General features: G+C 35.9%; 1 protein-coding gene across 1 annotated transcript; it reads left to right on the top strand.

The window, feature by feature from the left end:
* The first annotated feature begins 88 nt into the window (after positions 1-88).
* LOC127524062 (cytochrome c oxidase subunit 7A-related protein, mitochondrial) lies at positions 89-2,054 on the top strand. The gene is made up of 3 exons (XM_051915390.1): positions 89-272; positions 950-1,084; positions 1,452-2,054. The coding sequence occupies exons 1-3, from the start codon at positions 201-203 to the stop codon at positions 1,590-1,592; spliced, it is 348 nt and encodes a 115-aa protein (XP_051771350.1). The 5' UTR covers positions 89-200; the 3' UTR covers positions 1,593-2,054.
* The last annotated feature ends 13,502 nt before the right edge of the window (positions 2,055-15,556 follow it).

Genomic DNA, 15,556 nt, shown 5'->3' with positions numbered 1-15,556 from the left:
TTATAATAAATTATATTTATCCCAGCAATTTTATTTTAACTTTTAACAGAGCTTTTGCTGGAAAGTTTTCATAGCGTTTTAGCTTCAATGACGTCATATTTGCGCGACAAATCCTTAAACAAGGAAAAAGCCGGTTGAGTTGCCACATCCCGACGGTCACTCTCACCTCGTCCTCGCCGGTTACCACACTAATTACCAAAATGTATTACAAATTTAGTGGGTTTACACAAAGACTGACGGGAGCCGTGTCAACCTCCGCTTACAGCCCTCAGGTATGTGCGCGCTATTCCGTTTTTAAAAGGTTAATTCAGTGACCTTGATATGCCACTACCTGCTCCATGTGAGGCAGATGTGTTTTTAAACAGTCGTTAGATACGTAAAATACATTTCTCTAGCAGTATTGTAACCGAAATGATTATACAGGCTAATTATTATTCATAAAGAAAAGCCGGTTGAGAGCTTTCTGGATACAGTTACTTAGTTGAGCTAGATTTAATTATTTAGATGTTTTTAGTATTTCTTCAGACAGATGACAAAATTCAGCGCTGGTTATAGAATCCTAAACTGATTTTACAACAAAAGACAGTAGTTAAGATTAAGAACAAGATCTGATATATCATTGGTTCTCAAACAAGGCAGTCAGGGCCCACTAGGGGGACCTCGGAAAACTTCCAAGGGGGGGCTCGTTCTTTTAAGTAAAATTTTTAATGTAAAAAAAAAAAAAAAAAAAATTAAAGACTTGGGATGGCCATGTAAATTAATAAAATATTAAAAACACATTTATAAAGAATATACATTTTTATAGCTCTAATATATTTTATCGTGTAGAAATTGTGAATAAAACACATTTTTAAAAAAAATAATGGGGGGTGGGTGCTTTGAGTAAAAACTGTTATGTAGTCTTAGTGAAAAAAGGTATCAACCTAACCTGTTTGTAAACTTACTTTAGGGCTTGAGGTCAAATATACCTTCTGAATCCCCTACCATCATCTTTGCCACCCCAACTAAACTGGTGTCTGAGTCAGGTGCTGCGGTGGAGTATATGGGTGCCAACAAGGTTCCAGACCTCCAGAGAATATTTCAGGTGAGTATGTGATGTATTAAGCTATGTAGTTGAAGAAGGCGTAGGAAAACTGTCATCATTTACTCTTCCTCATGCCTCATGTATGGCTTTCTTTCTTCTAATGAACATAAAAGACATTTCGAAGAATGTTGGTAACCAAACAAATCCGGTTCCTATTGACGTGCGTTGTATGGACAAAAGGTGGCAGTCAATGAGAACCGAAACTCTTTAGTTACATACATTCTTCAAAATATCATCTTTTGTGTTCATACAGGTTTGGAATAGTAAATGATGACAGAAGTTAGATTTTTGGGTGGACTATCTCATTATTAAACAGGAAAAAGGAGCATACATCATAATTCTTCCCTCTCCTTGTTTCTTCTTCCAGGCATCAGAAGAGATTCCTGTCCATCTAAAGCGAGGTGTTCCAGACAGACTCTTGTACAGGACCACCATGGCTCTGACAGTCGGAGGAGCTCTCTACTGTCTTGTGGCTCTTTATATTGCAGCACAGCCCAAAAACAAGTGAACTGTACCCATCTTCTTTTCACCAACTCACATCATCAGCGATGTAACTTTGTGCATTTATCATGAATATTAGCAATATGCCTCCGAGCATCAATCACCATGAACAGACACTCTGTCCTGAACAAAGCTTCTACTACACAATGCTGTTTTACTTGTGTCCTGTATCAGTTCTTCTTACAAATGGGATGCTGTTAGTTGTGTTTATTAGAACAGCTGTTCTCAACCTTTGTAATCCCAAGGTTCCCGAAAGTCAATATTTGGTGCCCGGTCAATGCTATTATTTGACATATTATTTTGATGTACCCTCAAGATGACTTAAATTTTAATTAATCTAAAAAGTGATTTCTAGACCTGGATGAGTCATGTAAATATTTTTTTTTGTTTGTTTAATTTAACTCATTAATTTCTTCAGATAAAAAAAAAAAATGGTTCAAATAAAAATTAAGATTTTGAATAATATTAATCATTTTGTCTGTCTTTTTGACTTGTTAAATTTTAACAGTTTATTACATATTTTTAAGACATTTTGGAGCTTACTGAGACTTTCTGGTTGAGAACCACTGTAGAGTCCAAGACTTATAGTCCTATAGCATAGAATAAACCCTTCACTCTTAACGTACAAAGTTAAACATTGTCAAAACGATCCCCGTTCACACGGATCCACAAAAAATGCTGTATTATGCTGCCAGGCCAGTAGTTGGCAATGTCACTTTGTCAAGAAACACTACACGCCTATAGACTGAGCACGTAATACACAGGCACATGACATCACCATTTTCACAAATTTGTGTTTTTGTAGCTTACATTGAGACGATAAAGGTACGGTTTTCCAAAACTTTCTCTTTTTCAAAAGTTTGTGTTTTCAGGCCCCCAAAACGCAGTTGTTGTGTAAATGAACAGCCAAAACGTGTAAAGTTTTCCATTTTTAGTTGAAAATGGTGTCATGTAAACGGCCCCTCAGCTCCATTTATACCTCATCAGCACAGGATTTTTTATTTCAGATGTGTGATGGCTGACAGACCGTGAAAATCAGTTTTGGTAATGATTGAAGAGGGTTGTGATGTTGGGAACAGGAAAAGAAAGAAAAATAGGGTGAGACCTCACACTTTTCAGTAGTGTTGATTAGTTTAATGTGTTTGTTACACACTTGGGCATAGTGGTGTCTCACGGTGAAGCCCAATTAAGAATGAGAAGTCTATATGAAGTGTTTTAACAATTGTACAAGCTGTACGGAGTATTCCAGAAATGGAACCATATTGAAAAGAATCACAGACGAGGTGAATGCAATTGATGAAATGCACATTTCTGCCACTGAATGCAATATTATCATACGGTATGGTCATATTGAAAGCATCCAAGGATTTTTCATGCTGGCATGCCTCTCATATGCAGCCCTTTCTGAAGTATTGTAAAAACTGTTTGTGAAATGGATTATTTTTTCCTTTAAGCTCACTGAGATATACATTTAATTTAAAAGAATATAGAACCAAATTAAAAAACATGACCTTCTAACATTCTTGTTTGCTTCCTTTTTATCTTTTTGAAGTCTGATATTCAGTGCAATATTTTAGAAAAAACATCAAAGCATTAAGGATAAATTGATTACATGCTTGTTTTTCCTTATTTTCATGTTGTCAGATATCTGACTAATGTGTACAGTATATAAGATCCCTCTTGAAAAGCTTTGAATTTCCTGCTCAGGCTGTTCACATGGCAACAAGGCTATAGGAGACCTTGTACACAAAAGGACTTCCAAAAAATCCCTTTGAATCTGTCTCTTTTATGACCAAAGCACTGTAGAATTGCGAAGAAACAATTTCTATTGTTTCGAAATCCTATTTTTCCACATTTCTGTATAGTCGGAGGTAATAACACAACATGAGGCTGACAGACTGTCTAACTGCAGACTGGCATTTGATATGCTGTCAGAGCACAAAGCAAAGTGAAACAATCTATGACAATGAGAGGTTGTGATTCACTCGGCATCATCTCTGAGCCGCTCTGCTTACTACTGAAGACTCTGGCAACTGCACGGTTCATTTTAAAGAGGTCAATAATCTCTACCAAGTACAGCTGTTCTAGTAATAGCCTCGTGGGTAAGACTTTTTCCAAGACAATCAATATTAATATTTTCTTTTATGAACCTGTGACGTGAAAAGACATGGCAACCACAAGACTCTTTCCAGGCATCCACATATTTCATAGGATGTAGTTAATTATGTTTACTATTCATCTCTCCATGACGTGCATTTCTTTAATTCACTTGCTTACCCTTTCTCTTGATCTCGCTTGTTTCCCTAATTTAGCCTGAATGGATGAATAAATAATGGATTTGATCCTCCACAGTGTTTGTTTTGTGTCTCTATTTTAAATTTAATTATTCAGATTTTTTCGTTAAATTATGTAAAGTGTGCCAGACATCTGAAACGGTGTTCTAGGTAGTCACGTTATTAATATTAAATGTTTACATTTTTTTTTTTTGCCAGGTTGATTTGTCTACTGCATTAGCTTCAGTATATTGCACAGTTTTATTTTTAATAATTGTATGTTTACTAACTACAACAAGGGTTGGGCCAATACAGTACATATACACAGTAGCAGGTTTTATTTCATGATGGTATCCACTTTATTCCTATGCCCCATGACGCCTTCCCTGAATACTTCCGTGGAATCAGTGAAATGTTCCCTCTATGACCGCAATATGTTTAAAAAAAAAAAAAAGAACTGGGCACAATGAGATGACACACTCACCGTTCAACCACTGAACATTAAAAGGACATTTAAAAGTGTAAAAGCGTCAACAAAGTAGTTAAAAGTATTAAAAGTGTTAGTAAAGGCATTTTTAATGTTAATGTAGAGTTTAAGAATCCTGGGAAAAAGATGTATCAGGGTTTCCACAAAAACTGATAACATAAAAAAACAATGATTTCTGTAGGATCATGTGAAAATGAATAATAGAATAGCTACTTGTTATTAATATTTAATTTTTACATTTTGACCAGGCTGATTTGACTTTGCTTCAGTATTGCATAATAACTATGACAATGGCTGGGCCAACTGATCTTTGCCTACAAAATCTAGTTAGCAAGTTAGCTAACAGTTAAGCTAGTAATATAGTAAACATCATGAAAAGAAATTCACCTCAAGGTCTTGATATGGCAAAACTCTTGAATTTCAATTGAAATTTGAGCTCTTGACCTGTTTGTTCAACCAGTCAGAGATGCACTGCTGCTCAAACACTGCTGAGTTCAACCAATCAGAGATTATTGAAAGAGCTCTTCATGAAATCCTTAGGGAAAAATTAGCAAGGGTAAAGCAGACATCATGGGGTGTGCTGTCAGTGGTGGGAGCGTGTTTATTTGGGGGTGTGATTGGTGTAAGACCCTCGTCTGTGGAGCCGAGAGTGAGAGAAAGCGAGTGAGCATAATCTCCATCTGTAGCCCTGCTGCTCACTTGGCTATAAGCAAAGCTCTCTCTCAGTGTGTTGGCTATCTCTCACATGTGGCATTGGAGTTCACAAGGTTCAGGAGAAGGTGGTTTCCTTAATAGCCCTTATACATTATTGACTTTTTGGTTACATTTAATTTTCTCTAAAAACTGCGGAGCTGCCCAGTCAACTAAATAAATTGCATTGATGTAATGAAAAAAAAAAAGAACAAAGGGATTAAAAGACAAACTGATTCTTGCTGATTACAGACCTACTGAATGGAACACATGAAAAGAGTTTAATGTTTAATTAGTCTCAGCTTCCTCTATTCTTTTGTCTTATCAGTTTATTTCTCCTGATTATTCTATATTTTCCTCACACAGTGCTCTCCTGCTTTCTTTTCTGCAGATTGAAAACAATCAGCATTGAGAGGTGTATGTGGGTAAGCAAACAGCATATATATATATATATATATATATACACACACATACATACATACATACACACACACACACACACACACACATATATATATATATATATATATATACATACATATACATACATACATACACACACACACATATATATATATATATATAATTCTATATATAGAAAATACAGTAAAAACAGTAATATTGGATCACAAAAGTTCATCAAAGTTGTCCTAAGAACTAAGCTGTCTTAAGAAGAAGGTTTTAGGACAACTTTGATGAAAGGTTTTGATCCACTTCAAATGTTGACTACTGTACACACATATATATATATAACAACATTTTGAAGCTTTGTCATCACAGGAACAGATAATATTTCACAATATTACTGTTTTTACTGTATTTTCTTATATTTTTGGTAAAATTATCCTACCAACCCCATATTTCTTCCCCTCCTTTTAATTGCAGATGCATATCAACAAGTAGTGAGGTGTATGTTGGGTTAAACAATCATGCAAATTAAACAGTTTACAATTTATTTACATCAGACTTTCAGATGTCATAAACATAAATAAACAAACTCTTTCTGGTCTCTTGATGAATATTGGTTATTTTCCATCCTTCAATCACACCATCACAGTTCCTGAAAATGTGGAGGACAGTTGAGGCACATTGACTACTAGAATTCATTAACTCATCCAGATAGTGTTCTTGGAGGAATGGAGGATGGGACGGCGGTCTACAGCATTTGTGCTGGCTTTGGGCCACACCAACTGTTCGTAGGACAAACACCCACAACCATACAACAAGCCAAGGCCTGAAGAGTCTGTTCAGGAGACAATTGTACAGTCGAAATTGTACAATCCACATCAGGCATAAGACAACAGTGGCAAAATAAACCTGTACAGGATCAGTATCTCATGCTATAATCCTCTGAAATATCACATTGCTGCACATTTCTGAGCTGTTTGCTCTCATAGAGAAATCAATGGGACTTTGAGCTGAGTGCAAACCTGTGCTAACATCATGGATAAACCAGTAAAAGGTCATTGGTAACTTTTTGCTGGAAGACTTGTCAGATCTATTTGAGGTTGGAAAACAAAACAAAACAAAAACCTATAACCACTAAAATGATTTTATAGTTGTTTATTCATAATCATAATCATAATCAATACGAATATGGGTGCCAAGTGGACTGACTTGCCTTAAAGGGATAGTTCACACAAAAATGAAAAATCATTTACTCCCCCTCAAGTTGTTCCAAACCTGTATAAATGTCTTTGTTATGCTGTACACAAAGGAAAATATTTGGAATAATCCTTTTTAGCCACAATCTCTTCTATCTTATTGCCTCTGGACATTTCTGGTATTGTAGCCTTATTTTAGTTGGGTTCACTGTTTCTGTTGGTGGATTTAAGGGAACAATGTTATCTAGAACAACTATAACATATTTCCTGTGGTCACTGCGCAAAGATAGCGACTGAAATATGGTTTGAAAAGATAACCTACCGTATTTCTGGAAAACAGAGTCTAGAAATGATAAACATTACACTCTGATGAAACATTTTTGTGATGTTCTGTTCAGCGGCTACTCTGACCTTCTCTTGTCTGCTTACATTTTTCAGTCTGATTGTGTTTTTCTCTCTCATTCTCTGAAAGTCAATAGAGCTTTATTGGAATGACTGTATAAAGGGCTGAAATATTGCCAAAGCTTTGAAGTGCTTACAGGTGCAATAAATAAAACAAATCTCTTTCAAAATCTTTAGAATTTTTTTCATCATATTCCAATATGATAAAGTTGTTGGACAACATTTTGAAAGTATGTGTTGTGTTTGTCTTTGTTTTTTTGTTTTTTTTATTTAAAAAAAAAAAAAATGCACACCACATTTTCGTTCTCAACTGTCCTAGAGTGCCTACAGACAATTCCTTCTTTAGTTCTGCATTTTTCATCAGTGACTATAATATGTGGTTACTTGTCATTATGTTAATAAAAGAGAGCATTCAAATGTAAAGATGGATATAGAAAGTGATATGGATTTCATTCATAATGACACAATCATCTGGAAATCAGAAAAAGACTTGAACACAGACTGTTTCTATTCATATTACAAAATAACAAGCTTATCTCCAATCACTCATAGTAAAAGACATTTTAAACTCTTTTTCCATTCTGTTCACAGCACACTGTGTGTTGTTGCATTGTGTAAAGTGTGAATCCATCAGAAAAGACACTTGAAGGTGAACTAGATGCTATTGATTTTCTAAATACACTGTTTTTCACATCTCTGTCAGGAATGTTCAAGAACAGCAGATAATAGCTACTGAAATAAGCCTCTCCATACCTATAAAGAAAAAATAAATAAATAAATAAATGGGCTCTTTCATGATTCACAATAGATACAACACACAAAATAAATCTATCTCACATTGAATTAAAACAAATACTTCAATGACGTAATGGAACGATTTGTGTCTGGCTTTGGCAGATAGTAAGTAATCATAAGCAATGATGAAAAGAAGACAACAATCTGTTCTTATTCTCTTTAGTGCACAAACATACTTTTTTGTAACCCTCATGTCCTGTTTTGGGGTGTACTTTTATTTTACCCTATAAAGTCTTTAATCGTTTTCCTCTGACTTAATCAAAGCCCTTAAAGGATTAGTTCATTTTAAAATGAAAATTACCCCAAGCTTTACTCACCCTCAAGCCATCCTAGGTGTATATGACTTTCTTCTTTCTGATGAACATAATCAGAGTTATATTGATAAATATCCTGACGTGTCCAAGCTTTATAATGGCAGTGAACGGGACCAACGAGTATGAAGCTCAAGAAAGTGCATCCATCCATCATAAACGTACTCCACACGGCTCCAGGGGTTAATAAAGGCCTTCTGAAGCAAAGTGATGCATTTGTGTAAGAAAAATATCCATATTAAACACGTTATAAAGTATAATACCTAGCTTCTGCCAGACCGCCTTCAATATTCTACTTAGAAAGAAAGTGTAATGCCTCTCGCCGTTCAAAATGCTTACACTATGTCATACGCCTTCCGTATTCAACTTACAAAAACTTACGCTTTTTTCATCAGTTGAAAACGGAAGGAGGTTTGGCAGAAGCTAGATATTTTACTTTATAACGTGTTAAATATGGATATTTTTCATACACAAACGCATCACTTTGCTTCAGAAGGACTTTATTAACCCCCTGGAGCCGTGTGGAGTACGTTTATGATGGATGGATGCACTTTCTTGAGCTTCAAACTCAAACTATCTCACGACCAATTTGTATGTATTTTACAAGGTGGCTAATTCGTATGAATTCATACGACCTCACTCGTATGAATTTGTACGATTTGTCTAAACCCCAGTGACGGGTAGGTTTAGGGGCAGGGTTTGGGATAGGTAATTCGTATGAATTCATACGAATTTGTCAACTCGTAAAATACGTACGATTTAGCAAAAAACGTATGAATTCGTACGAGTGAGGTCATATGAATTCATACGAATTAGCCACCTCGTAAAATACCTACGAATTGCCGTGAGATCGGGTTGGTTGGTCGCGTTCACTGCCATTATAAAGCTTGGCATCAGGATATTTATTAATATAACTCTGATTGTGTTCATCAGAAAGAAGAAAGTCATATACACTTAGGATGGCTTGAGGGTGAGTAAAGCTTGGGGTAATTTTCATTTTAAAGTGAACTAATATACTTTAAGGCAGATATTACTGAAGCTCTACACAGTCTGTTATATCAAATTAAGCATGCACTTTTCAGAAATTTGACTTATAAACTTTTAGAATTATCAATTTGACTATAGAAAAAAATGAAATTTAAATAAATAAATAAAACTGTGTACAAAATTATTTCTATATTTATTGCATTTATTTATGTTTTTATGGGGTCTCTGAGACCCAAAACATTAGTAACGTAGCATTTTTCATTTGAAGCATGTTATCAAGTTGACATTTTGTTTATAATCAGTTCTCATTAGATTAGAAAAAGCCAAAAAGAATCAACCTAATGCTTAAATGTTAAGTATGCATCTGAGCTACTAAATTGCTTTAGGGTTAGCATTTCTATTTTGGTAAAATAACAATCTTTGGATGACAAAAGTCAACATAAAAAATTATTTACCATTTTTTCTTCTTCTAATATATTGATTTTGAATAAAGCACAATCATGTCACTGTCTACATTTACATTTATTCATTTAGCAGATGCTAGAACAAGGAGGTATTAAGGAATAGTGAAAGCATAATAACTTGTATCTATGTATCATAAACTATCATGTCAGATTTCAACATATCAAGTGACTATACTGAACTCTCATTAATTCATAGCAGTCACAGAAATACATTGCAGGCTAATAACGGCTGTGCTTGAGGATTCTATGATCTTTACTTAAAATTATTCTTATGTCTGTGATCTCCTTGATATGCCCTCTAGGTAATCATATTAGACATATTAGACTCAAACAAGTGTGAATGTGTGCATATTTTTAAATAAAATATTATTTGCAGAGTGTAAATGGACTACTTCACAACTATAGGCTATATAGACCTATAGCATCTTTTAGCTTTCTTATTTCTTCTTTATTCCCTTAAATCCCTTTTTAACTCTTTTTAGAGGGTGCAGCTCAAACAAACCTTCCAGCTGTGCTGCCATTCTGCAATTAACATATTTCTTTATTGAAGGTTTGCACAGTATTCTGATTTTGCATTTCACAGATTTTAATTCATTTTAAGGAGCACTGAATCTTTCTTTTTGTGCAAGTGCGATTAGTAAACGCATGCTCAGATTTAGTCCAGAACTACAATAACCATCATGTTTACACACAATGCCTCTGCACTTACGATTTTTTCCAACATTGGGACAAGAGAGCTGTCATTCAATAAATGGGAACTTGTGTTACTTAATTGAAAAAGTAACTCAGATATTTTGCTGTAAATTTTAAAAGTAATGCGTTACTTTACAAGTTACTTGGAAAAGTAATCTGATTACATAACTCAAGTTACTTGTAATGCGTTACCCCTAACACTGGTTTTGGCTTGTTTCTTGTTTCAAGACCTTGACGCATATTTAAGCAACTTCACATGAGCAAGAGTGCTGATATTCAAAGCTAACAGCGCATGCTTTTATACAACAGTTCTATAAGCAAGACATTAAAATTGAAGTGTTAAACTTATATTGCCTGTTACTTTGTCTACTTTTGATTTACTAGCTAAAATAGATCAAAAAGAAAACGAAACAGAATCAACGGTTCCTATTTCCGAGCAACACACGGTAGTGAACATGGTTTAAATGTAACTGAAGTTTTATTTATTTTATTATTTAACTAAAAAAAATCCTGTTGTCACCAGTGCGTAATGAATTCTGGGGTAGGCTAGGCCGCGAAGGATCCATCTGTTGTATCCTTCCTATTGAAACGAAGGACGCATTTCAAGGCTGCATTTGAAAGAGCCATTGGCTGCATCTGAAAACCTAGGCAGCTGACTTGTTGCCTCACTGCCCTATCAGACTTGTAAGGCAGTGTTTGTGCATGAAGGCACCTCACCAAACTGATTTCAGACAGACTTCTGAGGCAGCGAAACTGTTTAATGGTCTACTGCAAAATAGTTTTGTTAAGAGCTAAACAAATAGTTAATTACTACAGTAGTAATTTTTCACTAGAAATGACATCAAAAGTGTTGGTCAAAAACCTACATTTACACACAAACTGACCAGCAAACGCAACTTTCGGACACCATCTTTATTTTTCTAGCTCAACTGTCACAGAATGGAAAGCACAGGATTGTGGGATATCAAAGGCAGCGAAGGACACGTCTATGCTGCCTTCAAAAATCGATCAGAGGAAGGTATCTCAGGAAACAGGAAGTGAAGCTAACATTGGATTTGGACGTGCCTTGATGCCTTCCTACCTTGAAATGTGTCCTCCAAAGGCAGCATTTTCCAGTTTTCGGATGCAGCCAGTGAATTGGGACAGCCTTCGTCGCGCCGCTGTGACGCAATTGGCCTGCGAATGCAGCCTTGAAAGGATGCAGCCTCTGAATTAGGACACAGAACAACAGTCCGATCAATCAGATTTATACATTTCAATGTTCTGCTGAACAACACAAAAATAAGCAATTTGGAAGAATGTTTGTAGCTAAGCAGATCTGCCCCCACCCCCACCCCCACCCCCACCCCGTACTATGGTAGTCAACGCGGGGCGAGATCTGCTCGGTTACAAACTTTCAATACATTGCAGGCTAATAACGGCTGTGCTTGAGGATTCTATGATCTTTACTTAAAATTATTCTTATGTCTGTGATCTCCATGATATCCCCTCTAGGTAATCTTATCATCCTTATATCTCTTCATGTTGGCCACAGTCATCTTCCTTCACTGTGATCTTCGGTGAGAACATGTGTTTTCTCTGCAAAGCCATATGAGAGCACTATTCTCTGATTGTCCCTGAGTCTGCAGGCTCTTAGGGTGTTTAGACTATAATTGTAGCTCTCCAGCTTTCAGCATGGATTCTGTAATGGGGCTCCACCATCATATGTCAACTAGGCTGGAACAGAATCATTACATCACACACAAAAACAGCCTATTGTTAATCAACTTGGCCATGGGGGAAGGTCACTATACATTATTCCCTGTGCTGCCTTTTCTTTACAGCTTGATGAAGTATTATAGCCACAGCCCAGGCGGAAATCCTCTCGAGCGAAGGATGTGTAATCGATGCTAGCTTTAGAGGTTGTGGAAGTGTAATGAAGAATGAAGAGAGAACAATTTTCAGATTACACTGAAATGATTTTCTGATATGCTTGTACTTATTTCATTAGTATTCCTCTCATGCTTTAGAGTGCTGCTGTTTGTGCTTATCATTGTGGGTAGCTGCCTTTGGTTGTTCTGGAGCAAAAATGAACCACAACAAAGTTTTCAAAACCCTCAAAAAGACATAATTCTCCTGGCCTTTTATCACATGGATAATGGATACGTGGTCTGCCTCTCTATAATTACCCTGAGTATGAATGACACTTCTTCACGATTTTTCTTTGTTTGTATTTTTCACCCCTGCATTTTTGTTAGCAGCTGATTTCTCAAAGGATGCATTCAAGAAACTACTACTAAGGGTTTTTACTATAACACTTGCTTATTCTGAAGAAGAAAGGCAGTCTTGAAAATGGAGCGAGGGCTTTTGTAACTGGTCTAACCAAAGGGAGTGAATATGGTCATTAGAGCTGAGAGAGAAGCAGGAGGGCCGTGATCGCAGTTCTGATTAGCTCTGCTGCTTCATGTTTCCTACGTGACCTGGTCTTAGTCGAGCCCCACAGTGTGAAATGCAGTACAGGCTCTGCTGAAAATAACTGCAGCTGGACTCAATCAAGTCCTGTAGCTCCAAAGAGCAGAGGCGGTCCCTTGCTTGGACCATTCTATAAAATCACAGAATAATGATAGATTTGACTAATAATGTTATTTTATGCTGTTGCTATATCTGCTATACGCTATATCTGTCTTCACACTTTTAAAAATATAGTGGAGCCCTATTGATCAATCAGTTTAGAAGACCAATTCAGAGACACAGTCTCACAGGTGAACTATTTTACGTGGTGGCAGATTTGTATGTATATATATATATTGTATGTACACAATGTTTAGAAAAAAGTAAGCCTAAACATAACCGTCCGTCACTGGGGCATAAGGAGATTTTACAAAAACATACAAATTAATTCATACGAATTAGCCACAAATTCGCCTAAATGTAAATTAGTTACGAATTGCTGTGAGATTGTGTTGCAACCATAGACTGTAAAAAAAATATGGACGACGCACATTCACTCTCTTCCATTGTAGTAACTGAAGCTGCCAGTGTGTCTATATGGCGCTGACATGTTGAGTCTTGAGTCTGCGCATAGTGGACTTGGAGCCCGAGTCTGCGCAGTAGTGAGCGCGAAGTGGAGCCACGATATCAAGGTCCCGCCCACACTCAGAACAGCTCGTTATGTCGGTGTGTAATAAACAGTTATGGAAATGTAGAAATTAAAGTTAAAGCTCCAAGATCCAGAAAAAAAGTCAGTTGGCGCCTTCGCTCAGAGAAGCTATTAATCTCAGCTGTCAATCATGACGTCTCACCCCCATTTTTATGGTATCAAATAACTAACTAAAATCAAACTTATTTAAAGAACGAACACTTGAACTAACACCAGCGTGATAAAAACTGCCTAATATGACAGAAATTGTCTTTGGAAAAAATATTTGAAGTGTAATTTAATTGTTTAGTTTGTCTCATGTCCCACTGGAAGACATGGAGAGGGCGGGGTTTATGACCTATACTGCATCTTGCCACCTGGGGGCGATCGAGACGCTTTGGCTTCACTTTTCAGGACTCATGTGGCATGCTTCATTGCAATTAATATTTGATAGAGCTATAACATGGCAGTTTGACGAATATATTAGTAATAGTTTTGGCCAGTGTTGCGATAAGTTACTTTGAAAAGTAACGTAAAAAGAAACTAATTCTGTTACTTTTTAAGAAAAGTAATGCATTATGTTACTTTAGGTACTTTTTTCACCTGGGTTGGGCTTGTTTTTTTTTATATATAACAAAAAAGTTCTATTTTTGGGCAAATGTAAAGACCCTTTCACACTAATATTGAAATACTAAGCCCCCCCCCCCAACACAAACAAGTGTGAATTCCTATGCAATGCTTGTAATTTTTACAGTGAATGAGTGCATGTGTGGTAAGATATAACAGCTAATCATTTAATATTTGACAACTGTTTTACAATGGATATTTTTAACAACCCAAAGTAACATACAGTGATGCAAACTACTCAACTTTTTATGGAATTTCTCCATTTTGAATTGAAAATATAAACAAAGTCATTCATAACTAAATGTGATGAGATGAGAGACTTTTTTTTTATTATTATTTTTTTTTACATTTTTGAAATATTAGACACAAACAAGTGTGAATTTGTGCATATTTTTTAAAAGAAATATTATTTGCAGAGTTTAAATGGACTACTTCACAACTATAGGCTATAATTAGACCTATAGAGTCTTTTAGCATTCTTATTTCTTCTTTATTCCCTTAAATCCCTTTTTAACCTTTAATTACTTAATTTATTGAAATAAAATTAATCCTCCCCATGGTTACGACCTTGGTGTACAGTAGAGGGCGCAGCTCAAACAAGCTGTGCTGCCATTCTGCAATTAACATATTTCATTATTGAAGGTTTGCACAGTATTCTTATTTTGCATTTCACAGATTTTAATTTATTTCGAGGAACACTGAATCTTTCTTTTTGTGCAAGTGCGATTAGTAAACGCATGCTCAGATTTAGTCCAGAACTACAATAACCATCATGTTTACACACAATGCCTCTGCACTTACGATTTTTTTCAACATTGGGACAAGAGAGCTGTCATTCAATAAATGGGAAAACAAAGTAACACGCGTTACTTATTTGAAAAAGGCACTCAGATATTTTGTTGTAAATTTTAAAAGTAATGCGTTACTTTACAAGTTACTTGGACTGGTTTTGGCTTGTTTCTTGTTTCAAGACCTTGACGCATATTTAAGCAACTTCACATGAGCAAGAGTGCTGATTTTCAAAGCTAACAGCACATGCCTTTATACAACAGTTCTATAAGCAAGACATTAAAATTGAAGTGTTAAACTTATATTTTAGTCACAATATTGCCTGTTACTTTGTCTACTTTTGATTTACTAGCTAAAATAGATCAAAAAGAAAACGAAACAGAATCAACGGTTCCTATTTCCGAGTAACACGCGGTAGTGAACATGGTTTAAATGTAACTGAAGTTTTATTTATTTTATTTTTTAACAAAAAAAAAATCCTGTCGTCACCAGTACATAATGAATTCTGGGATAGGCTAGGCTGCAAAGGATCCATCTGTTGTATCCTTCCTATTGAAACGAAGGACGCATTTCAAGGCTGCATCTGAAAGAGCCATTGGCTGCATCCGAAAACCTAGGCAGCTGACTTGTTGCCTCACTGCCCTATCAGACTTGTAAGGCAGTGTTTGTGCATGAAGGCACCTCACCAAACTGATTTCAGACAGACTTCTGAGGCAGCGTAACGGTTTAAT

Source organism: Ctenopharyngodon idella, chromosome 12, assembly GCF_019924925.1.
Source record: "Ctenopharyngodon idella isolate HZGC_01 chromosome 12, HZGC01, whole genome shotgun sequence".
In the NCBI taxonomy this organism is placed as follows: Eukaryota; Metazoa; Chordata; class Actinopteri; order Cypriniformes; family Xenocyprididae; genus Ctenopharyngodon; species Ctenopharyngodon idella.
Note: the sequence above shows the minus strand (reverse complement) of the source record. Positions and strands in the feature narration are given on the sequence as shown.